The sequence below is a fragment of the Musa acuminata genome, chromosome BXJ2-4 (assembly GCF_036884655.1).
Source record: "Musa acuminata AAA Group cultivar baxijiao chromosome BXJ2-4, Cavendish_Baxijiao_AAA, whole genome shotgun sequence".
NCBI lineage: Eukaryota > Viridiplantae > Streptophyta > Magnoliopsida > Zingiberales > Musaceae > Musa > Musa acuminata.
Window position 1 is genome coordinate 2,851,654 of NC_088341.1, and position 24,864 is coordinate 2,876,517.

Sequence of the window (24,864 nt, forward strand, 5' to 3'; positions counted from 1 at the left end):
TAAGCTCCTTTCTGCGTGGGCCCCGCGCATCGGTCTTCAACACCATTGTTAACCCGAGGTTATCAACGAGAAAGAAAAATAAATTCTAACGGTAATCAACGACATTTTAGATATTTAACATTTTAATATTAATGTTCAAATTCAATATTCTAAAATAGTTAACCCGAGGTTAGTGAACGCGTGTTAATGGAAGTGAATTGTTTAAGCTTTGCATGAGACCTGACCGTCATAATAATATCGAAAACACTCAATTGTGCGTGAAACATGCTTTATGTATATGCTTTTGTTGGTGCTCTCACACAGTTTGGTAACGTTGCATCCACCATCTGCATCTTAGAATTGATGGCTCGATCTGATATATTAAACCATAATAACAGCGTTATTTTAGTTTAAATCGTTATCTATACCGAATTCACATCATCGCCTCCTTCCTTAACATCCGATATATACAGCCGATACGATACGATACAGCATAGCACGTACCGATACGATTCCTCATCCTGAAAAAGAACACACATAAAAAACACTTCCTGAGAAAAAAAACAAAAGCAGCGTGGAGAAGAGGGTGGTGAGCAGAGAGAGACAGAGAGAGGGGAGAGAGCGGTGCACAGTGGGCGAACCAACACGCGATCAACATCTCCTCGCTCGACCCTTTTCTCTCTCCTAGAGACCTTCCTCTGGATCGACCTCCATTGCCGTTTCACCTCTCCGATCTTCCATGTTCTTTCCTGCAATGACCGTTTCTTCGATTTTACTCGGAGCGGTTTGCGCGATCGCGTTCCAATAAGGTGCGGATGCTCGCTTTCCCTTCAGGGTTCCGGCGACCTTGGTGCTTTTCTCGACCATGACATCTAGAAACTAGATCACGCGAGGATTTTTTTTGTTGTTATTCAACACTGTCTTCGATGTAGAATAGGATGCTTATGGTTTCATCCTCAGTGCGGCTGATTCGTGTTCGGATTGATTTGGTTTGCTACTAGTTGAACGGTTGGGTTATCATCTTTAGCAGGTAAGATTACTAGCTGGACATTTGGCTTTTTTGCTCACGGTTTTCATGTCTCAACAATTTAATACAATCAATTAATCTTGATGACAGTTTTGATGTGAATAAATCTTAGAAATATAAAATCGATACTAAAACAAGGTTTTAAGAGCATTAAATAGACTCATTATAATCATGCTAATGGTAGGTGCTGCAGTTTGGAAAAAAGCGACAAGTCGCCAACTTGGCTTTGCACATGCTTCGTTTGGGGATTTTGCTCAGCTCTGGTTCACGTTAGAAGAAATTTTTTTCTTGTTTCCTGATTATTATCTGTAAATATGCATTTGCTCTTGATTGCATTCTTTTGCTTTGGCTGGTCTTTTATGTTTTGAGTTGGTGTTAATTGTTTTTTTCTCCTTAAACAATTCTTTTCTATTTTTGATGTCTTTGTGATTAGTTTTGATCATTATAAATTGGCAGGATATGATGAAATGGATGGTAACAGACAGATGGAGGTTCATTATATAAATACTGGTTTTCCTTACACTGTCACCGAAAACTTTATGGATTTGTTTGAAGGCCTCACATATGCTCAGGCTGATACTGCCCTTGCAGAAGTTTTGCATGACCAGGTAGCTTAATACCTTAAATAGTGTTATATTTGTTTCTACCATGCTTCCATAAACTTGCTGATATTGTTCGATAGATCTGTATGCCCGAGTAATGATCAAGTTCACTAATATCATGTAACATGCTACGTGCGGTGATTCTTATGATTCAGTGGTTAGCATTTTGTATATATTATGTCTAATTGTACCTAAGAAATCGCAGGAAACTTCGAACATTTTTTCTTTAAGTCTGTAAAGGCACTGTCGTTGATAATTTGATTTCCAAGTAAGATGCATTCTTTTTCCTTATGTGCAGACACATCAATGAGATTTTGGTACTATTAAATGCATACAAATATTACTTTGTTAGTATTTTTGGCTTTGTTTATTATGATCTTTTTTGTGTGGATAATCCAAGAAAAATCTGGATTCTACATTCATCTTGAGGAAATATAAATATGGTTAACTTTGCAGGGTAACACATACTGGTCAATGATGTACGCAAACCCATATAAATATGAATTTTCTGGCTCTTCCACTAATTCATATTATGATTTTGGACACACCTATGAGATCAATGATCATACACAAAGATTGGATGAAGGAAGGAGAGCATGGGACAACCCTACAGTTTTGAACAACTTAGATTTGCCACAGCAAGCCCAGCATGGCAATGAAGTTCACCATGCAAGTAGAAATCCTGGAGCTGAGGAACGTAAGTAATTTTTCAGTTCATTATATTGCAATGTTCTAATATAAATTTTTTTGAAGAACCAAAAAGATGATCATGAATTTGTTTGTTTTTCATGAGGTGACCTATTCTAAAGCAAATATAAATGTTTTTTTTATTTAGTGTGTATAATAGTTTGTTGAGGTGTGATTTATCAAATTTGGACTTCATTATGGTTATTTCAGCTTTTTAAAAAGCCTCAATAGTAATACTTCACACCTCATATTTATAACTGGACTGGTGATAAATAGAATTACTCTTTCCTGAAAAAGAAAACAGAAGCATGCAGAGGAAATTTTGTTAAAAGGTGCTGGAACAACTTTGTTTAGTTAAAAGAAATGGATAGCAGCATTTAGATGTTGGCAGAGTTATATCAGAATGAACTAATGAAAATACAACAATACCATAGGCCAACTTGAACAAGTTTGTAATTTACGATTAGTAGAATAGCATGCATGTTTCAGACAAACCAAAAGCCATCGTTAAAATAGAAAATGATTAAAGAATATACCAAAAGAAATCACTAGTAAGGTACATGAACAATCAAAATTTCTTTCGGAATGTGATGAAGGAATCACCGGTCTTAAGAAACAAAAAAAAATCTTTTGGAAATTGGTAGGACAACTAAGTTTTGGCCATTGTTTTGCTCTTCTGAATCTTTTATTTTTTATCTTTGTTGAGATTACTGTAATTTTTTTTGCAACCTTGGAGTAGCAATAATAGGTAAAAATAATTTCTTCTTTTAGTATGATTATAATTTTGAGATTTTTCATAGTGATAAATTTGGGACTAGATAGCAATATCCCAATGAAAAGGGACTTTGAGATTGCTTAAATATAGCACTGTATTTTCCAAATTATAGAGGGATGGTTTAGAATGTCCTTAGATATAATAAGGGAATGCAGTTACTTTAAAGTTATTCTTCCAATTAATTCTATCACCATGATGTTTAATTTCTTTTTTTATGTGCAGGTACTCGGGTTCACCGAAATTCTAGTGGTTCTCAGGTGCAAGGTTCTTCCATATGCATCTTGATTTCTTGAACTAGCAAGAACTGAATATTAGAGATCACAATCACCTATCCAATTACTGATATTCTTTGGATAATGTCTCTTCACATTTGTGCTTGTGCATGCTGTTCTTCACCCTTGTTATATTATTAGAATTTTATGTTGCTTCCTTTGCAAACATTTTTGCCATAACTTCACTGATAAGATGTTGCACCATTAAGTTGTGCAGAAACTGGGATCTGTGAGACCTGATTCGGATTTAACAAAGTGTTTTATCACATCAGTTAAGCATGGTTGACTGCCCACAATAACTTTTTAAAATCTTAACAATAAATATTGCAATATCCCAGTCCCATCTTGGACTGTTATGATATTGGTCCTAACTGAGTTTTGGTACACTCGGTTCAACTATTGGTCTTTCCAAGTGTGTTCACTGTATACTCTGATTCCAGTGGATTATCATGCCAAGAGACTGGCTTCGAGCACCAATTGTAGGAGGTGTCTCAGGGAATATAGTGGCAAGAGCAATTTCAGAATATGTATCATGAGTTCCAGTAGGGTTTTGGAGGTCTTGGTGATGTTTCCTGGTTTACAGTAGGGTTTCAGCTAATATAGTAGGCTGTGCATGAAAAAAGAATGATGTGACTGCTGATACCAATACGTCGATGCAGCATGTCTCACCATTAATTAAATACTTGTTTGATGCATTGAATTGCTTTCATCTTTTATGCTGCTTGTTCAGTATAAACAATTGTTTACTGCTAGAAGTCCATGTTGCCCTTGTGTTTCCTATCATTCCTATATGCTCTTGCTATTTGTTATTTCGAAGCGGTATCTCAATGCAGTCTGGCCTTTGTGGAAATTAAATTTGATCGTTTAATAACAAAGTGACAAAATTGTTTCGGATCCTTCGATCCTAAACTTAGAGCAAGTATACAGTAGGCTCTAACAATTATTACATGCCTTTAAGATTGCTTATTGGTAAGGCAGCATTTCCAACATAAGTTTGCAAATAAAAACCATGATAAAACGTACTGTGTTTTGTTTGACAATCATAATTATAAAAATGTAGTCATTGCCATTACCTATTGTGTTATTGTTGCTTTTCAATATTCTGTTAATACACTACATCTGAGCTCAGTTTGAAGTTTTCAATAACTTATTATTATGTTTTTTTGGATTCACCTAATGCAAGTTAAAAGATTTATTATTTTCACTTATTAGATTTGCTTGTGCATCTCAGATGGCTAATTCTTTCTTTTAAACTGTGGTAGGTCATATGGCATGATAATATTGACCCTGATAATATGACATACGAGGTTTGTTTTTTATTTTTGTTATTGTACATAGACTTTGGTTAATTCAATAGGAGCATCATTGTATGAACATGATTTCAGGTGCATCATGTCAGACACTATTGTTTAATTTTCCAATGCATCACATTTCTCTGCTTTCTTATTAAATACAGAAAGTCATAAACAATGGTATAATTCGCCACAAAACGAAAGTGCTTTTGTAGGCTTAGCAGGAACAGTCACTGTTTACTTAATAATGTGCATCTTGTAATATAGGCAGTCTTGCAACTAATTGGATAGCATATAATTACATTAAAAGTTTAAGTTAATCTCAGTATATGATACTAACAAACATCTAAGTTCAGCAACCAGAACAGGTGTAGTTAGTTAGCGATTAGTACAACTTAGTTAGGGTAAATCTTTTTTGCAGATAGTGAGACCATTAAAAGCTAAAAGATGGTTGTATGTAACAAGGCAACCTATTGAGTGTGAAAACACCTTGAGCCATGGTCCACTAGCAACAGATTAGGTTTAAATTTTAATACATAAGTGGATGGAAGATTTTCTTCTCCATGAAATGCGAGATATTGGTCAACGATACAAATTTTCTCATGTAGATAAATTGGTTATTTCCCCACATGTAGGAATTTTCTATGCTGAAGACTATTTCTTACAATATAGTACATAATTGCTGTCTTTCCTGCTACGTGCTGCCATAGCATTCTTGCATCAATGTTGCTGTCATATTTGTTGCTTACCACTATGCATTTCGCTACCCATGCCTGCTCACCATTTCTGACTGACACTAGCACTGCTCACCATGTCTTTGTGTTGCTTGACATAGGAGCTGGGGAAAATACAATTAAATGATATTGTACATGTGGAAGTACACAACATTTCGGCAATAGTTCTATATAGGTTTCAGCTTAGTTATAATTACAGACCACATTGGGATGCCATCTTTCTCTGCATGAACCACATAGGTGCTACATAACACTAGAAATCAATGGCTATTGACCAGTCTTGTTACTAGCAAATGTAGATATGATGCTGAGTTGTTAACTGCAAAGATATTTTGCAAGATAATTATTCTCATGTTGTGAGATATTTGGTCCCTTATTTTGGAATTAGTATCTCTTGGTGGATTTCTGGACGTGTGTAACTTGCTTAGTGGGGTACACTTCTTTTCATTTCAAGATAATGATGTTATTTACTAATATAGAAAACCATGTTGTGGAACTCTTGGAGTGACTATAATAACAATAAAAATGTACTGTTGAATAACATACTGAGTACTGACCACCTGATAAACTTTCCAGTCATTTTTATTACCCTTGATATTAATTTAAAATTCACTTATTTGTCCTTTGCGACAGGAATTGCTTGAGTTGGGTGAGGCAATTGGAACACACAGCCGTGGTCTTACCCAAGAGCGTATTGCTTCGCTTCCTGTCAAAAAGTACAAGTGTAGCTTATTTTCTAAGAAGAAAACACGACATGAGAGGTAAATCCTGGTCCTTGTGGTTCTCCTAGTATCAAGCATAGACATTTCTGTTTCTCATGGCGTTTATTGTCCATTCATCATCACTAAATTAATTCTTTTCAGCTTTGGTTTTCATTCCAGACAAAAATTATGCAGTTTTAGGATGTAGTCTTGTCATATCTTTTGTGCCCTTTAGATATGTATGTCTGCCAACGTAGATGGTTTTTGACAAGTTGCAATGGTCCCTTGAAGGCCAAAAAAGTACTAGCCCCCATCAATTGCGTAAGAATAGGCTTTGATGATATCCAATGAAATATAGACCTTTTATAAGACTTCTGATATTTCCCTTTTTGGTTGTCCTGTTGAATTGGATTGAAAAGCCAACATGACCTTCTCTACATGATGAGGAACACCATGTCTGAGGGAGGAAGAGTTCTGATGAGCTGATGACCCTGATGGTTCCACCTGGGAACATGGAAAGGGTGGAGCTTAGACTATGCTCTGGTGGGTCTCCCACAAATTGTTCCTGTCAATTTATTTAAAAGGGAATGGTTACAGCATAGGAAAAGTTAATTTAAGAGTTGAAATGTAAAAAACAGAAGAAGAGTCCTCTTACATGCCTTATGTCCTGTTTTAAAGTGGGGTTCTCATAACCACCTGCCGCTTGTGGGGTTGGGTAGGGAACAAGAGGAACCAATTTTGTCTCATCAGGTTGGTTGCGCGAGTAGTGTCCATTATCCACTGCATGTCAACACACGCGGGGTTAGTAGTAGTTGTTAGGAGGCAACATATTTAGAACAGTAGTTTTTTTATGTTGATGTAGCACCGGGCCATACGGTTGAGCTATAGTTGGTAAGTGTACCCTAATCTGACTTCTATCATAGATTAGATCCAATTTGCCGTCATCTGGATTATAGTGTGTGGTTTGCTTACTTGTGTTGCTAATTTCAGTCTTTATTTTCCAGAGTTGTATATCTTGCATCCTGTTAGGAAGTCTAGATCATTGAACATCTGGAATAATTTGTTCCTGATAAAAAATCCAATTTTTTGAACACAGTCCTTCATCACCCACATGTTGCTGGTTTCTCATGACAACCTCAGAACTGTTCTTTGAAAGGTTCACTAAATATGACAAGCATGGTTAGACTACAGACTAGCTGAAGCAAACTTTTCATAAACAACCACAATTTACTTGCAGTGTATTTCTTGTTTGTTGAATACCATCACATTTCTATGCTTCCTTGGGTATGTTCTGCATTATTATTGTGCTACATGTATTTGTTTTGCTTAGTTACTTGCAAGTAACAACATATCTTCATCCTTCTCTAATCAAACATCACCACTTGCATGTTTTGGCAACCATCAAAATTCGTTGTCAAATTCTCTAGATCAGCACACACTTTTTCTGAAAATGCTTAGAAAAAAGGGCCTCTGAACATATATGCAGGGCTTGTGAATGCATTTATAAACATATTTAAATATCATATACATTCATACAAATACTTACAGAGATATGCACACATTGGCACACATGCAATGATGAAAGGTTGGACTTTTAGCTATGCGGGTTTTGTTTGATGATATCACTTTCTGGTTCCAGATGTGTCATTTGCCAGATGAAATATAGGAGAGGTGATCGACAAATGATCCTTCCATGCAAGCACTCATACCATTCTGTCTGTGTGACAAGATGGCTCAACATAAACAAGGTAGCTAAGATGGCTCTTCTTGGTTGATGAAGGTTTTGTTGGAAAGTTTATCCACTAATGCTGAATAAATTTTTGTGTTGCAGGCATGTCCAATTTGCTTTGTTGAGGTACCAGCTGAAGAACTGAAGCCATAATGATTTCTATTTAGCAAATTGCATGGACGTGTTTAGCCAAATTACACTGCAAAAGCTGTTTTGTTTTCTCTCTCTTGTTGTAGTCTTCATGTTTGAGGTTTACAGAAACTAGATTGATTCCTGAGTTGTCCTTATCTAAGAGTTGTACATTTCAAATAGGTGAATCGATAGAATCATTTGGCCAGCATTCCCTATTTGTCATATGAAGTGTGAAATGTTCAACTCTGTACCAGGTCGAGTAAGTGCTCATTACATTTGTGTATGCGCTAAATATGTATCAGGACGAACAGTGAAAGCTGTATAAATTGGCATTTCAAGATTCATGCTAGGAATCATAGTGAGCCACTGTTCCTTCAAGATACCATCTCGCTCTGGCTTGATTGATGCCTTTGAGATTCCGGCATGAGATTTTGGTCCACGGTCCCTGCCATGTCATTTCTTGCTCTTTGGCTTCTGTCAAAATTGAAAGGGTGAATTAAAAAAAAAAAAGCGCTCCAATGAGAATGTTTTTTTTTTGTTTTTTTTGCATAACATCTTATCTTTTAAAAAATTTTACAGAACGTCATTGTCCTACGTGATCTCTCCTCCTTTCTATCCCATTGGATTTGTTGTCACTTTCATGACTCCCGTAAAACTTGTTTTGTCCTCGCACATAAGAGGGTATGGTGAGGTTTGTAAAGGCAATAATAGCCCTTGCATAAGGGGAGGGTACTATAAGATCATTGTTGTCATCATTGTCACTCGTTACATAACGATAGAGACTATAGGTCTGACGAGGGTTAGGGATAAAGGCGACGATAGATCTGATAGGACAAAGGAGATGAGAGGTGGTGGTGGAGATGACACAAGGAGAGTGTAGGGTGAAGGTGGAGATAGGTCCAATAGGAGTCATGGGTAAACTAGTTATTTAAAAAAAAAATGCTCTACAAATTTTTTTGAAAGTTGGGGTGTCCCGTTGGAATTTCTCAAAGATATGGCTTCTTATAAGAATTCACCTAAATTAGAATATATTTTAAGTGAATTCTCAAAAAAGCTAACTTTGAGAATTTTTCAAATAACATCTCAATTTTGAAAAGATTATTTTACCCTTGCCCCCACCGGATTCATCGTCGTCTCCTCCCTATGTTGCCTCCACCACCATCCCTGTGCCCTCATCGAACCTTTGGGGTGTTATGGTCGCCCATGCTAGCACTAGCTGTCTCAACCTCTTATCATGGGCATGGGCAGTCTTGTTTGCGAAGGCGACCAGGGGCGTCGATAGCAATAAGTACTTGTTCGATGGAAGGGGGGGCGATTGACATGGTAGTCCGCTCACGAAAGCAACAACACGATGCCTATTTAGGGTGGAGGGGAGAAACTATTTGGGACTAGCTTGTGCAAAGAGGGGATCGATCAGCGAGTGGAGGGTGATCATCATAGGGGTAGCATGATTATCTTTTAAAAAATATTCTATGAAATTTTTTTAAGGTTATGACACTATATAAAACATTATCAAAGTTAGGAGGCTTTTTTTCGATAATTCGTCCATATATTTTTATTGTAAGAGCCGTTAGATGTATCGGGCTTCTCTCGCATCCACCGTTGAAAGTTACGCAGATACACATCCACAAGTATAATTTGGGACGACAAATATTACTCGCATGCTATCGCATATACCTCCGGTAACGACACCAACCTTGTCTTCGTTAAAACCCTCGGCTTTCGTCAAGGGCGCCGAACCGCATGAGCGACATGGGGAAGCGGCTAAGGCGAGACAGCGGCCGATCGCCCAGTTCCTTCTCCGCCGCCCTTCTCCGCCGTCGCATCGCTTCCTCCAAGGTGCTTTCCGAGGAAGACGGCGCCTTCGTTGATGTCGATGTCGTCGTGCAACGCCTCCGCTCCCTCTATCCTGACTACTCGCGCGTTAAGCTCCAGCCCTTCACACTCCATGTCCGAAAAACCCTAGATTCTTTCAGCCGCAGGCCCTCATCCGCCACCGCAGTACCCGACGACGATGATAGCGATGAGGGCACCAGAACTTCCCTCGCGAGCGCCGGCTGTTCTCGTAGAACGCCTGGACGATCTGAGGCCGAGGAGAAGCGTCTGCTGCGCGCGGAGTCCGAACACCTCCGGCGCCGGATTGGGAAACGAATTCCTGTATCGAATTCGTCCGACGATGATTCAGCTACGTCGTCCACGGATGATTCTGTCTTCGAGGCTAAGGTGGAGCCGGAGTTTGATCTGATGAAATCCATGCTCCGTGACAGTTATGGCAAGGGGCCAAAGCGGGTAGACAAGGAAGAGCGCAATGTGGAGATGGAGGTGGAGAAGCCAAGGAACATGCAGCCTGTTGTTGATGGGGGGAGTGGCGTTGAGACCCCAATGTCAGTCGAGAAGGGAAGTAGTGGTGGTGGCAGCGTGATGGTGGATGATGTAAGGGAACAGGGGCCAAGGTTCCGTGATCTTGGTGGGATGAAGCCGGTGCTGGAGGAACTGATGATGGAGGTGATTGTTCCGCTGTGCCATCCGGAGTTGCCGCAACGACTTGGAGTGAGGCCAATGGCTGGGATTCTTTTACATGGCCCTCCGGGGTGTGGGAAGACAAAACTTGCACATGCCATAGCTAATGAGACTGGCGCCCCGTTTTACAAGATCTCTGCAACAGAAATCGTCTCAGGAGTTTCTGGTGAGATATTCTATCTTTTCTCTTGATTTAGAACTGAAGCAATAATAAGTTTTGATGTATGCAATTTACTTATCACAATCTAATGAGAGTCCTATGAGAACCAGATTTTTCATATGAAGGGTTAACTATAAGATTATGCTCTTCATAATTCATTATCAATGTCACTATCTTGAAATTTTAAGTTGATGATTTCTGCTGTTTATTAATTCTGATCACTATACTACAGGTCTAGGCTTTGATAGAAAAGTCACTCACAATTGACAAGATTTATCTTTCTTTTTTTTATTAAATTTATATTTTTTTTACTTCTTATTTTGCATGTGTACTATGAAATTGAAAATAATATAATTATGTAAGATGTAACACATTCGGAATTGCAAAAACTCAAAACTTCTTAATCAAACATATCTTACGATATTCTAAGTCATAAAACCTTAAAACTTTTTAATCTAACATTATCATACACTAAGATAAACATAGAATAGGATCGTTGATTCTAAATCAATATCCAAATCAGAGAATATATATATATATATATATATATATATATATATATATATATATATATATATATATATATATATATATATATATATATATATATATATATATATATATATATATATATATATATATATCCTTTTAGATATTGTTGTTTCCAATAAACTCGTATTCTTTGAGATTAAATAGGTTAAGGTATCACACTTGATATTTGTGGATGATGTACTGATCTCCTTACGAGCAAATCAGAAATCTTGTTTGACTATCCTTTCTGTACTTAACTAATTTATTTTTCTTATTAATCTTAAAGTTTATCTTGATAAATTCGATATTTTTTTTCCAAGAATCACAACCCTCTACCCATGCCTTACCTATGAACCTTTATTACCCCTGGCAGATTAACTAAATGTTATCATAACTTTGTGTTATGGCTAGGTTAGGGCGTGGGTTTAAGTGATAGGAATTGCTTCAAGTGAAGATCCAATTGAATTGAAAGATCCATTTGAGTGACCACTTTAGACAATCGATTACATGTGCCTACTGATATGATTTTGACTGGATGGAGCATCCTTTAAGGCATCAACATTCAGCTGATACAAAATTGAAGTTGTTTGTTAGATAATGTTGAATATGCATGTTTTTTTTTGAACTTTGAATGCTATGATGTGAATTATAGTGTAACAGAAGTATTTTTCATGATTGGTTGTCATTTATGTGAATATCTTTTTTGTTTGTCATAGGTCATGTATAGGGTCATCATATGTTTTGCAAGTTGAACATATATCTCTTGATATGTATTAACTAAAACAATATTGGAAAGAAATGTATTTATTAATTCTCGTATCCATGTTATTCTGCACCATATATTTCAAACGTAAGCCATGTTGGCACGTTGTTGTCATGTTGTGGATTTTGTTCCATCTTAGTATCCATGCTTTATATTCTACCCCTAATAATGACATTTCAGATAGAATCAATGATCTTTTTTTGGTAAGCCAACAATTGACCATGTTTAAGTTTGCTTCTCTGACATCTTGACAATTGAAAACGGATTTTCTAACATATTTATGTCAAATGAACTACTGTTTTTGTAATTATGAATATGTTGTTCCCCATTTTACTGCATGGAATTGCTTATAATAAAGGATCATTATCCCTTTAGTCATGGAATTACTGTTTTGTCTGTAAATTGCTAATGCTCAATTTGTAGTCTGAATTAGTAATGGAATATGCAGTGTCTTCATTGTTGTACTTCCGATGGTTTTTCTTTCTTTATATTTGTTCCTCACAACTCCATCAAGCAGTCGTCTACAATTGTGAGTTGACTGGTAAATACTGTTTCAGGTGCTTCTGAGGAGAATATAAGAGACCTTTTTAAGAAGGCATACCGGACTGCTCCTTCGATAGTTTTCATAGATGAGATCGATGCCATTGCTTCCAAGAGGGAAAATCTGCAGAGAGAGATGGAGCGTCGGATAGTGACACAACTAATGACTTGCATGGATGAATCTCACCAGTCACTTAGATCAACTGATACTAACTCAGAACCAGAAACTTCTGATAGGAAGCCTGGCTATGTTCTTGTCATTGGTGCTACAAACAGACCTGATGCAGTGGACCAAGCATTGAGAAGGCCTGGACGGTTTGACCGCGAGATTGTTTTGGGTGTCCCTGATGAAAATGCAAGACTTGAAATTTTGTCGGTGCTCACTCGTAAGCTTAAACTTGAAGGACAATTTAACCTCTTTAAGATAGCCAGGTCCACTCCAGGTTTTGTGGGGGCTGATTTGGCTGCATTGGTCAATAAAGCAGGAAACCTAGCAATGAAGCGAATAATTGATAAAAGAAGGTCTCAAATTTCTTCTGAATTAAAAGAAAAGGATAATGATGACTGGTGGAGGCAACCCTGGGATAAGGAGGAAGTTGAAAGTCTTAGCATTACCATGGTTGACTTCGAGGTACTCTGTCAACTAAATATATGTATACTTCTCTTTCATGCCTAAAAATGTTTTCTATGGCTATGGTTTATGATCTTTATAGTTTTAGAGAAGAATAAGTATGGTTAAGTTTATTATATCTTTTTTTAATTAACTATATGACTAAGTATGGCTAAACTAGAAATAGCCATTTGCTTTATTATAATCTAAATGGTGGTATATATGAGGTCTACACCTTTTTCTTTCCTATGCTATATATGATAGGTGTTACACATAGCCAGTAAACACGGAGAAAGAGGAACTTGCTTGAAAAACATAAAAGGCTAGTTAGCTGTTAGAAGCATGCCGACCTTATGCCATCTCTTGGATACTGATGCAAAATAGCCAGTAAATGTGGAGCAAGCAAATAGCTTGAAATTGTAAAATGCTAGTTAGCTGTTAGATAGCGTTGCCTTGTTGCAATGAATCGTATTGGATGAGTTTCCTATTATCTATAAAAAAATTTCCCAGGTTTCAGAAAAGTCTAGAAGCATGAGGTGGATGACAAATTTTGCAATCTTTGTCTCAAAGCAAATGGAACAAAGCCCCTGAAAACTTCTGAAGTATTTATAAAAACCTCTTATTTTGGAAAGAAACAAGTATATGATTTCATCAAGACAGGATTTTGAGGGTGAATTATAAATGGAAGCACAATGCAACTATTTGGAAGGATGAAGTCTACATGTTTATAGAGCTAAAGCAAAGTAATTGACTCTAGTTTTGGCAATATACACAACAACAACAACAATAACAACAAAGCTGTAAGTCCCAACTATTTGAGGTTGGCTACATGGATCTTTTTATCGTCATTGAAAGTTTTGGCAATGCATTATATGAAAAAATTGCAGTTAGCAATGGTGGTCTAAGCTTGCATTGTTGTGCTTCGATGTGCAACTTAGCTATATTGTGAAAAGGTCAACTTTTGTTTGTCAGATTATTGATATTGCCTTGGTTTGATAGTTCTTGCATGCTAAAATTTTCCAGTGGAATATCATAAGAGCAGAGGAATTTTTTGCATTAAGGTTATCAGGTTATGTTCTAATTAACTTTTCCTTGGTATGTTCAACATCACTACCACCAAGCTGTAACGTTCAACTATTCTTTTTACATACTTATTTTAATGCTTCAATTATTCTTATGGCCATAAAAAGTTACCTATTGAGAAATATGTTTTAGGCAAACAGTATATCTGGCTGCATATTCAAGAATTATGAAGATGCTCTTTTATCTGTGCTTATACATGATATTCGACTAATTATGATTTCTAATGCATAATTAACTGTGACATCATCAGTCAAACCATCAAAGCTGAAGCAATGTCCTGTTTATGTTATATATTCTCAATTAACATTTTCACTTCATTATATTTCTTGGATGTGATTTTTGTTGAAATAATATGCTTGATGCCTCGATTTTTTCTTGATTTGTTGCCATTTTTCAAATCATATCTTTGTTTTCTTACTTTTTTCATTATATCTTACTTCTGGGGCCCACTGCATGGTTGTATGATGTTATTAATATAAGCTCTATGCGGGATCATTTAGTGTAGTTTACACTCATTTCTCTGCAAATGATTATTGGACTTGAGAGACATTTTGCAGGAAGCAGTAAAAATGGTTCAACCCTCTTCCAGAAGAGAAGGATTTTCCTCAATACCTAATGTTACATGGGAAGATGTTGGTGGTCTTACTTCTCTGAGGAAAGAGTTTGATCGATATATAGTTCAACGTGTAAAACACCCTGAGGCTTATGAGGTAAACTAAATTTAGTATCTTAGCCTCTTAGGCATAAGTAGCATAAATAAAATGTTAAAATAGACATAATGTGTTGAATATTACTATCCGTTTATTTTCACTTCACCTGCTATGTTCGTTTGATTAGGATTTTCTTCCTGCATGTTATTTGGAAGAAAACCATTCTTTTTTCTCATGGTATCATACTTTCTTCGCTCATGATACTGCCATGTATTTCAGGAATTTGGAGTCAATTTGGAGGCTGGATTTTTGCTTTATGGGCCTCCAGGTTGTGGTAAAACACTAATTGCCAAGGCGGTAGCGAATGAGGCAGGGGCCAACTTTATACACATCAAGGTTTTGCTTCTTTTACTCTGCAGTATTACTTCTCTATAACTGTACCCATTTCTTGGATGTTCTTGTACAGTCTACATGATTGGACAGTTGAATTTTGGTTTTTTTTTAATTCGATAATTGCATTCTTTATTTGTTGAGGTCAGGGGCCTGAACTGTTGAACAAATATGTTGGTGAGAGTGAGCTGGCAGTTAGAACAATATTCAGCCGTGCCCGAACATGTTCTCCATGCATACTATTCTTTGATGAGGTACTTTACTGCTACATCATTATCAGATATATGATACTCTGTGTTTGTATAATTTGATTTATGAATTTGCATTTACTGTATCAAGTTTTGTTGGTAGCATATGCACTGACATGTAAGGAGTTTAAACCCATATGGACTACATTTGAATGGAAACCTGTTACAGCATAATAATAGTTTTAGATCCCTTTAAACTGATGTGACAGATCATGTGTTCCACGATTCTGGATTTTGAAATTCACATGTCCATTATAGTTTAAGAAAAAAAAGAAACACCTATCAAGAAATTGTTAAATTGAAATCATTTGTAATTTTGTATAGACATCATGTAAGCTGTACAATTAAATACAAAAATTGACACCCGAGCATCATGCTTAGAAAATGATTACCATTTGCAGACGGCACTTAGATTACCTGTGTTCTGGCAATTAGCAGATGCTTAAGTGGACTGTCTCAAACAGACAATTAATTAAATTGTCTGATGTTTCATTGAGGGCCTATGTGTCACTGTTTCTAGGTATTCAGACTCTCTCTTTTCTTTTCCTGACAGGTTTCTGTAAAATCAGAGACAGATGTTGTCGAGGATGGTAGTGTGATTGAAGTGGGAAATGTTGTTGGAACAGGGATTTTTGGGAAAAAACCTTTTTGGTTTCATAATTTCTGGCAACAATAGTATTTAAGAAAATGCAGAAACATTGTTAAACATATACTATTTTTCTTTTATTTTCTCTTGAAATAGAACGGATGACTTTTGTTATATAGGATGCTATTAAGCAGGGAATTAATTCCCTTGTTTCACGTACCGGAGCTGTATTGATCATGGGTTGGAGTTGGTATCAGTGTACCAACATAGGGTACATTGGTGTATCGATCATGGGTTGGAGTTGGTACTGGTGTACCAACGTACCGGTGTTTTGAATAGGAAGAAGGAGAAGAGGAAGGGGCGGAAGAGGAAGGAGGAGGGAGAGAAATGAAGAAGAGGTGGCAGTGGAGGAAGAGGAAGAAGAGATAGTGGGGGTAGAGGAAGGGGAAGGAGGAAGAGGAAGAGGATGAGGCAGCATACGAGGTGGTCATGGCAGGCAGCCACGGGCAGCTGTGCAAGATGAAATGGGAAGGGCACACGTATTACTATGGATGATTTTGGATTGCAATTTGAGTTTCAAGTCTGAACCAATCACCCATTGATGATTTGATATTAAGTTGAATAGCCTATACATTTTTATCATGCTATACTATCAATAATTCTGTAACTTTTGGATGAAAAGAAACAAGGAAGTGATAGATATTCCTTGGACAAACAAGGGAGTGATAGATTCCTTGGTCAGTTGATGCTTATTATGTATTGGCATTTAATTCCTATCTTTTGTACCTTCTGCTAGGTGGATGCTTTGACAACTAAGCGTGGGAGAGAGGGTGGATGGGTTGTTGAACGATTGCTAAACCAGGTTTGCTGGTCATTTTATTTTGCTTCCAATCTTGTTATATCTTTCTTATTGCTCTGGATTCAAATACACAAACTGACCTATATCTTTTTATTGTCATTTCATTTAAATCTTTCTGTCAATCCCTGCAGCTACTCATTGAGTTAGATGGTGCTGATCGGCGACAAGGTGTTTATGTCATTGGAGCTACGAACAGGTAAGTTTTCTCCTGTCCTTTATGCATTTGTTGGTTCACACTCAATGTTATTTAAGAAGTCGATACCTTTGCAGACCTGAGGTTATGGATCCTGCTGTGTTACGACCAGGCAGATTTGGGAAAGTCCTTTATGTTCCTTTACCTAGTTCTGATGAACGTCAACTAATCTTGAAGGCACTTGCTCAAAAGAAGCCTATATCAGCAGATGTAGATTTGGAAGCCCTGGCATGTACCGAGCAATGCAACAACCTCACTGGTGCTGATTTAGCTGCTTTGGTACGTTTTACCCATCTTTTCCCCTTTCCACGGGGCTTTATTTTTATTTAACTGCTGGTTGGAGGGATGCAAATAATTGCTTATGAATACAAGTTGTTCACTTCTTTCAGAGCAAAAGCAATACTAAATATGGGATAACGTCTAAACTTAAGCCCAAAGGTAGTTTCCAAGACTACCTTTTTATACGCCTAAGTGAGCTTGATCCTCACCAAGGCTAACCATTGGGGGAACATGTTCTTCAACCTGTATCTGACTTATTAACAAACCAAGTTTGGAGGTTCTCATGTGGGGCTAGCTTGATCACCGCTGACCTACCAGATGAACACTGAGAATACTTATCTGACCTGGTAGCATATATTTCTTGAGTGGTTAATAATGGACTTCTGCTTAAATACTTATAATGGTGGGTAATCCATTAGAATGGACTGTTTACTTTATTATAATGGTCCGTGGTGCATCTGAGTAAGTTTTTTTTTTGTCAAAGCACTCATCTTCAGTGCTTTGTAGAAAAATGCTTCTATTAAGAACATCTTATATTTAATAAATTTTACAAGGTCCTCTAGCTCTAAATATTATTATAGTTGTATTTGCTCAACTACACTGCAAAAGTATTTAACGACTGTTTTTAAATCACCAGATGAATGAAGCTGCCATGGCTGCTTTGGAAGAGAAACAGGATTCTATAGACCAGGGGATTGAAAATATAAATCCATGGTTGATCAAGACATCACACTTTGAGCATGCTTTACAGAAAATCAAACCATCTGTCTCCGAGAAGGTATGTGGAAATATCTTATTGCACAAAGTAGATCCAAGTGATTGTCCTTTTATTTGCCTTTTTCTTTTAGCTCCACTTCTACTTGCTGCTGGTTATATTTCGGAAGCGACCTTTTCAGTGTGATGCATGATCACTGCAGGACCAACATTTAAATTAAACTCATCTTTTGATGACTTGCATGCTCACTTTGTATTTGGGTCACCAGATACAATTAATCTTCAGCAAGCTGTATTTCTTTGTTCGTGCTCTAGTCATAGGGGTTTAGTTGCTCGTCAAATCTAAATTTAATTTCTCCAAATATTTGTGATTAAGACTTTATAGGGTGATTGGGTGGTTCTTCGTTAGTCTGTGAAACCATTATTTTACTCTCTAATTGGTTTGATATTATTGGTGTGATTTTGAAAATGAAAAGATAGAGAAAATTCTAGAAGTAGGTACTGTAGAACCAGACCTGAGAGTTTGTTCTTATCCATCTTGGATTTGGTATTATTTTCATTCACGTGCATTGTTTTGTTCAAAGAAACACTAACAAAGGAATGCAATATGCATTGCGTTTGTTTAAAAAAATATGCCAACAAATATTTTTATTATTTTTTCAAATCTAGGAAGATGTATATAAAAGATGCACGACTAGTCTGGTATATTTAGGCTGTCCATAGATACAAATAGATGATGGATTGTGTGTTCTCTTTTCCTGTCTCCAACAACGCATGATGCCTTATTTTGACTTTTTACCAAATCACATATTTTATTTTGAATAAATAAATGTGTAACTGGTAGATATACTGGCTGCAATCTTTCTCTGCATCCTAGACTGTGATGGAAATACATTCTTGTGTGTGTGTGTGTGTATATATATATATATATATATATATATATATATAGCTTGTTTTCAAAAGAATATTATGCTTCCCTCCATAGCAATTAGTCTAGTTGATTATTCCAACCTACCAAGTCTTACTTTTCTTGGTGGAGCAGGAAAGGAAGAACTACGAAGAGTTATCGAGAAAACTAGGAGCCAGCTGAAGTGCTGAAGCAGAGTCATTACGAGGTGTTGCTTGGCCTTTGAATGGCTGCTGATGGCTACCTGAGACGACAATTTTGTCCTTACAGCTACTGAGCTTCTTATAAATCCTCAACCGGTTCATGTTGAAATAATTGAATTTGGATTTCCCTACACAGCACGAAGGTGAACCTCCTTTGTATTCCTCTTCTTCCAGAAGCAGTTTCATGGGGATTTCAAGAGCTCGGTCATCATCTTGCTTCCTCTCACATGGATTATCAAATCATCCGCTAAAGCAAGTGTATAAAAGGGTTCGACGGTTCATCTTCTGTGTCACCTCCTTTTTTATTATAGCTTTTAGGATTCCCGTATATATATATATATATATATATATATATATATATATATATATATATATATATATATTACAACATAGCCGACACGCTCTCTTTTAACTTTGCATCCATCGGCAATATCATTTGAGAATATTGACACTTACCAAATTTGCAACAGGTTTTCCTGCACCCTTCCAAATAAGAGTACAGAAATGGGGATTCCATGCTTTCAAAGCCTGATAAAAAAAGGCACTGCACATGGAGTCCCAACCCCATTAATTCCTCACCTTCCCTTGCTTTGCCTCTTGCAGCTCGTTTCATGCAACCGAGGCTTCATCCCCATGAACATGTGGTATAATTGTTATTGTTAGATTAGCTGAAATCTTGGACATTTTGGACTGACAAACAGTATGGTAGGCTTCAGAGATTATGAGAAGAGAAGATAGATCAAAATATATAGCATTTTCCATGGACTGTATAGCATTTCCTCAAGCCTCATTTATTTAAACAAAAAAACCTAATCTCCCCTTTTGATTTGAAACTGCTGACATAAAATGCAGAGGGACATGAATAATACTCTTAAAGACCTATTTGTTTAATTTTAAATTTCAGATTTAATCAGGATTTCACCCTAAATACCAAACATCCAAACTCGAAATCCGAAAAACAATAAATACAAATCAAAGGCCATAATCCTCTCAATCTTCCTTTTATCTATCTTTATTCAAACAATATATATCTGAAAAGAACAAAAATTGACCATCCCAGTAAAGAAAATGAGGGGAAACGGACAATTTCAAGCACGACATAGTGTTTAATCATTCAATAGAACTTTTGCCTCTTTTACAGAACAATTTACACCATCAAACCGAGGACGTGAAACATTTATTATGCAACAAAAACTTGCTATCAAACATTATCGTCGCAACTCCGCATATTATTCCCGAAAAGAGGGTAAAGGGGAAGAAGAACAGTGACCAGATCTACGAGCGGGATATACCTAAGCGGGCGGAGGCGACGGCGAGGATGCGGCGAACGCCGAGCCGGAGCTGCGGGAACGCCTGCCGCGTGTACACGGCGGCCTCCCTGGCGAACATCTCCACCGCCTCCACGAACGGATTCAGGCTCCGCATCGGCGGCACATACAGCGTCAGCGGCGCCGCCGAGAACGCCACCGCAAACAGCAGCTGAAGCATCCAAGCCCCACCCAAACCCCCTCCCTGTGTGTTATGACGAACAGATCTTTCAACCCTAACCACAGAGAAGAAGGGCACACAGAGAAGCGGGTGAAGCAAGGAACACGCGAGGAAGGAGGACGGAAGAAGAAGAAGAGGAAGGAGACGATGGAGAGCTCTCGATGTCGCCCGGGCCGGCGGTGGTCCTCAAGAAGATAACGAGTTGGAGTACAATGATCGGGGAGGGGCGCAGAAGAGCCGGCTGTTGGGGGGAGGCGAGGCGAATATAATATACTGAGAGTACTTTTATCTACCCACCTCGGTTACCGTGGTCTTGCTACTTTGTGGGGCCGGTGTTGGCACCAATAACAGAAAAGGTAGGTGGGTATTTGTCCTCTTTATAGATAGTGAAACGACGTGTTCGGAGCTAATTGGTTAGGTGGTTGTTTGGTGGTATCTGATGAAGTGCTTCTCCGGAATGACCCCCACAGCATAAGTTGGGTGGAGGTTTTTAACGTATTACATAATATGCCTAACGATTACTTTTGTGCATTTTATCTAATATGAGATTTTATGGGATGGTATCTCATATTTATTTTTTTTATCAAAGGTTTTTTTTTCTCAATGTTGGATCAAAATATTTTTATAAAATTAAATAATGATATATAATATCGATTGATCTTGTTTGACTGTGGATTTTTTTTATCTAAACTGATTTGTTTGACATGAATGGGATCATACTAATTCAAAATAAACTAATTATTTGATTTGTTAAGATCTAGATTGACCTTGTATTTCTCTCAAATTATATTGTCAAACCTCATTGTCATTGTTACTTTCTTATCACCAGTCACGGTCGTCGTCGACAATACGAACATTGTCGCCCAACCTAGTGGTTGAAACAGTTGTAGTCGCCACCATCCCAGTGAACATTGATGGTCACGATCACCGTTGTCGGGGTATAAGATTGGCCTTGCCTTCTTGCTAAGCTTTGATGGTCACAATCAATATTGCTTGTGTAGGATGTCATTATTAGTGTTACCGATGGGTAGGAGGTCGTCATTACTTTCTCCCCGTCTAGTATTATACTCGAGTTAGACTCTATTATAGTGTAACATTGACTAGTGATGATGATACCGCTTATATCTAGTGGTTTACTAACCATTGGCTATGATATCACCCTAAATAGACCATACCCCTTGACCATACGATATTATCGAGAACTATAGTATCTTTTTTGAACAATTTAATTCCTAAAATCATCTAAAAAATAAAAAAAATGATATCAAAATATTATAATCATACGAAGATAGTTATAGAGAAGTTTAGATAAATTTGTTGGAACATTTTTAAGCGACACTTTAGTTACACTTAGATGATAGATTCAAAATAGAAATATCATATTTGGACCAAAATAATTTAAAAATCAAAATAAACTACAAAAGAATGATATTATATGTACTAAAATCATATTAAGATGTTTATAAAGGAGTTTCCATAGATTTGGTAAAAATTTCTTGACTTACACTTTGGTTACACTCATGTTATAAATTCAAAATATAAATTTTTTATTTAGATAATTAATTATCCTAAAATTAAATAAATTAGAACTAAATATACTAGAATTATATTATGATATTTACAGAAGAGTTTTAATAGGTTTTGCTAAAAATTATTGAGTTACACTCGCGTTATACTCTAATTATACTTAAGTTATACTCTATCATATATTCAATCAAAAGTACCATATTTAGATAATTAGTCACTCTAAATTAAAAATAATTAGAAAAATTATATCAAACTTATTATAATCATATTAGGATAGTTATTCGAATAGTTTGGATAAGTTTAAGAAAAATTACTTGAATTACACTCGCGTTATATTGCTTAACTATAGTATCCTAAAATTCTTTACATAACTTTCTCTTCTTAAAGAAATATAGGTTGTATTTGATAGCTCGGCATACTTTTAGCCTGCCTATGGATTATTGACAAAGTATCCCTCCATCAATCCTTAGGTATTGCATAATACACTATAGAATGCAATGACTCATTAAAGGATCCAAATGAATGATCCTCTATACTTGAGGTCATAAGATAGCTAAGTCCATGATATTTAAATATCTTCTATAATCTCTTAATTTTATTTCTTTCTTTTTACACTTGGCATATTGTTGATCGTGTGTGCTCTATAAATAGTTTAATAAATCAAATAAATAGTATATTTTAAATATATAAATAGAAAAATACTAAATTATCATACATCGATATTCTTTATCGACAATAGATGGGACACTTAGTACATGCGAGGTAAGCACTTCATATGCCTTCATATTTATGAATAAACTTCTTTTTGATAAATAAAAAATTATAATCAAAAGTTGATAACATTCCAATTGCTGACACTCAACAAATCCCATTTCCAAATTTGAGGGTATATCCATATGTTTGCATAGTCATATCTATTAATTATTAAATTCTAAATTTTGATGATTAAATCAATTGATAAGTTTCTGAACTAATATACTTTTGAGATAAATAACGTAGGAAATACTTCGATCACATATTCCAACCATCAAAGGACAAATTGTCAAAGGAGGAAAATCAGACGTTATGTCGGGAAAAGTATCATGTCGAAAATTGAACGTCGAGCTAGAAGATTGATCGATGTGGTAAAGATTATACTTCGTACTATAAGTTCAAACATCATGTCGAAAGGATCGGGTATTGTACTAAAAGATCGAATATTATGAGAAAGTAGAAATGTTGATAGATCAGGCAATATGTCGAAGGAGATGACGATATGTTGGAGGTTCGGATGAAGTGTTGAAAGATCGGACGATATGCCAGAATGGTGTATAATATGTTGCAAGCTTCATGATTATGTTGGATATGTGGTTGGATTGTTAAAGTCTTATTTGAGGTCTTTTTTTATCAAATTGTGTTGATATTGGGTTGAAACCATGCCAAATTATCAAGAAAGTCAATGAGCTTGGACCCAAGCTGAATTGGCCCCGTTAAAAGGCCAAAATAGTAGCCTTTAGCTAACCTAAGTAATGGTCCAAGCGATGATATTGCTTGTATCAACCAACAAGTACAAACAATGCTTGTCAACGTTGTCGGTGGTGGTACCGCCTATGTAGGTAGTAGTACTACCTAGGGCGATGATGGTATCACTTAGAATACGAAAATTACATTGGTGGTACTGCCCGAAAATCCAAAATTATAACGTCAAAAGTTACAATGATAGTACCGCTATGTATTAGTAGTAGTATCACATGTACCCCACAATTCTAAGGATTTAAATTTTTTGACTTCATTTTTGAAGCCTCTTAGGGTTAATGAAGCCTCAAATTTTGAGTTTATGAAGAATTGTAACTCTCTTTTTGAGCATTATTTGAATCTCTTCCTCATTGAGTTTAGAAGTAATTCTAAGTTATAAGAGGTGAAAGATATTGTAAGAGAGTGCGTGTGAAAGCTCTCTCTTAAACCTGCTAAAAAGAAAAAAACAGTAACAATGGTAATTGATCTTCGTCCATTGGAAAGAAGATCGGTAATGAAAATTGATAACCTTAATAAAAGAGAAATCGAGAGTAGACTTAGGTTTGAAATATCGAACCACTATAAATTGGTTTGTCTTTGAGCTCTTGCTTTAGATTTACTATTGTTTACACATTTATTTTACTCACATTGTTATTTTTTATACAAATTTATTGATCAAAACTTTAAAACCAGTTAAAATATACTATAGCTGATTCAACCCCAATCTCTCATAGTGATATTATGATCCCAACAGTTAAACGAAAGAGTCATTATTTCTCATCCAAATTTTGATGACTAATATTAAACAAAGAAAGAATTATTATAACCAACGGATTAGTTACTTTAAAACGAGGATGAACAATGTTAAAGAGAGAGATTCATTGATTCAACGTCCTTTATGACTTTAAGATGTCTTGAAGAGTTAGTGTCAATATTATAATCATTGATTTAATAAAAAAAAAATTCTTTAAGTAGTTTGCTAATATAGTATTAACAAGAAAAAATACTCTCCGGGGGAGTTTGTTGACATAGCATAACGATGAGGTTCTCATCATCCATCAAAAGTTGGTGTAGCATTTGTTGTAGATATTTGTTGCACTCCACGGATTGTGATTCTTCCAAAACTAATGATCACATCATTTTCTCGTTACACTTCGGGTGAGGGTTTATTTGTCTTAGAGCATAATAT

The 24,864-nt window shown here is 36.3% G+C and overlaps 2 protein-coding genes across 10 annotated transcripts; both read left to right on the forward strand.

Annotated features, from left to right (window-relative positions):
• Window positions 1-565: 565 nt before the first annotated feature.
• Window positions 566-8,283, forward strand: LOC135581692 (E3 ubiquitin-protein ligase BIG BROTHER-like). Of its 9 annotated transcripts, none has more exons than XM_065102808.1 (10): window positions 566-829; window positions 917-1,009; window positions 1,191-1,275; window positions 1,463-1,614; window positions 2,065-2,305; window positions 3,293-3,327; window positions 4,605-4,649; window positions 6,002-6,129; window positions 7,709-7,817; window positions 7,901-8,283. In XM_065102808.1, the coding sequence occupies exons 3-10, from the start codon at window positions 1,239-1,241 to the stop codon at window positions 7,949-7,951; spliced, it is 798 nt and encodes a 265-aa protein (XP_064958880.1). In that variant the 5' UTR covers window positions 566-829; window positions 917-1,009; window positions 1,191-1,238; the 3' UTR covers window positions 7,952-8,283. The 9 variants fall into 9 exon arrangements, with proteins under 9 accessions (XP_064958880.1, XP_064958881.1, XP_064958887.1 ...); XM_065102809.1 differs by having other exon boundaries at window positions 566-788; XM_065102810.1 differs by having other exon boundaries at window positions 665-788; window positions 940-1,009.
• Window positions 8,284-9,615: 1,332 nt separating this feature from the next.
• On the forward strand, window positions 9,616-19,377 carry LOC103980166 (cell division control protein 48 homolog C). Its single transcript, XM_009396461.3, has 10 exons — window positions 9,616-10,616; window positions 12,462-13,075; window positions 14,695-14,847; window positions 15,067-15,183; window positions 15,327-15,431; window positions 16,808-16,873; window positions 17,002-17,066; window positions 17,141-17,342; window positions 17,980-18,120; window positions 19,099-19,377. The coding sequence occupies exons 1-10, from the start codon at window positions 9,674-9,676 to the stop codon at window positions 19,144-19,146; spliced, it is 2,454 nt and encodes an 817-aa protein (XP_009394736.2). The 5' UTR covers window positions 9,616-9,673; the 3' UTR covers window positions 19,147-19,377.
• The last annotated feature ends 5,487 nt before the right edge of the window (window positions 19,378-24,864 follow it).

What these genes read in the sequence shown, in the direction of transcription:
- LOC135581692 (XM_065102808.1), top strand. Translation starts at nt 1,239, where the DNA reads ATGCTTCGTTTGGGGATTTTGCTCAGCTCTGGTTCAC. An exon ending in CAGAAGTTTTGCATGACCAG is followed by an intron (nt 1,615 to 2,064) that starts GTAGCTTAATAC and finishes TTAACTTTGCAG; the next exon opens with GGTAACACATACTGGTCAAT. An exon ending in CTGATAATATGACATACGAG is followed by an intron (nt 4,650 to 6,001) that starts GTTTGTTTTTTA and finishes CCTTTGCGACAG; the next exon opens with GAATTGCTTGAGTTGGGTGA.
- LOC103980166 (XM_009396461.3), top strand. Translation starts at nt 9,674, where the DNA reads ATGAGCGACATGGGGAAGCGGCTAAGGCGAGACAGCGGCCGATCGCCC. An exon ending in TTGAACGATTGCTAAACCAG is followed by an intron (nt 16,874 to 17,001) that starts GTTTGCTGGTCA and finishes CAATCCCTGCAG; the next exon opens with CTACTCATTGAGTTAGATGG. An exon ending in GTCATTGGAGCTACGAACAG is followed by an intron (nt 17,067 to 17,140) that starts GTAAGTTTTCTC and finishes ATACCTTTGCAG; the next exon opens with ACCTGAGGTTATGGATCCTG.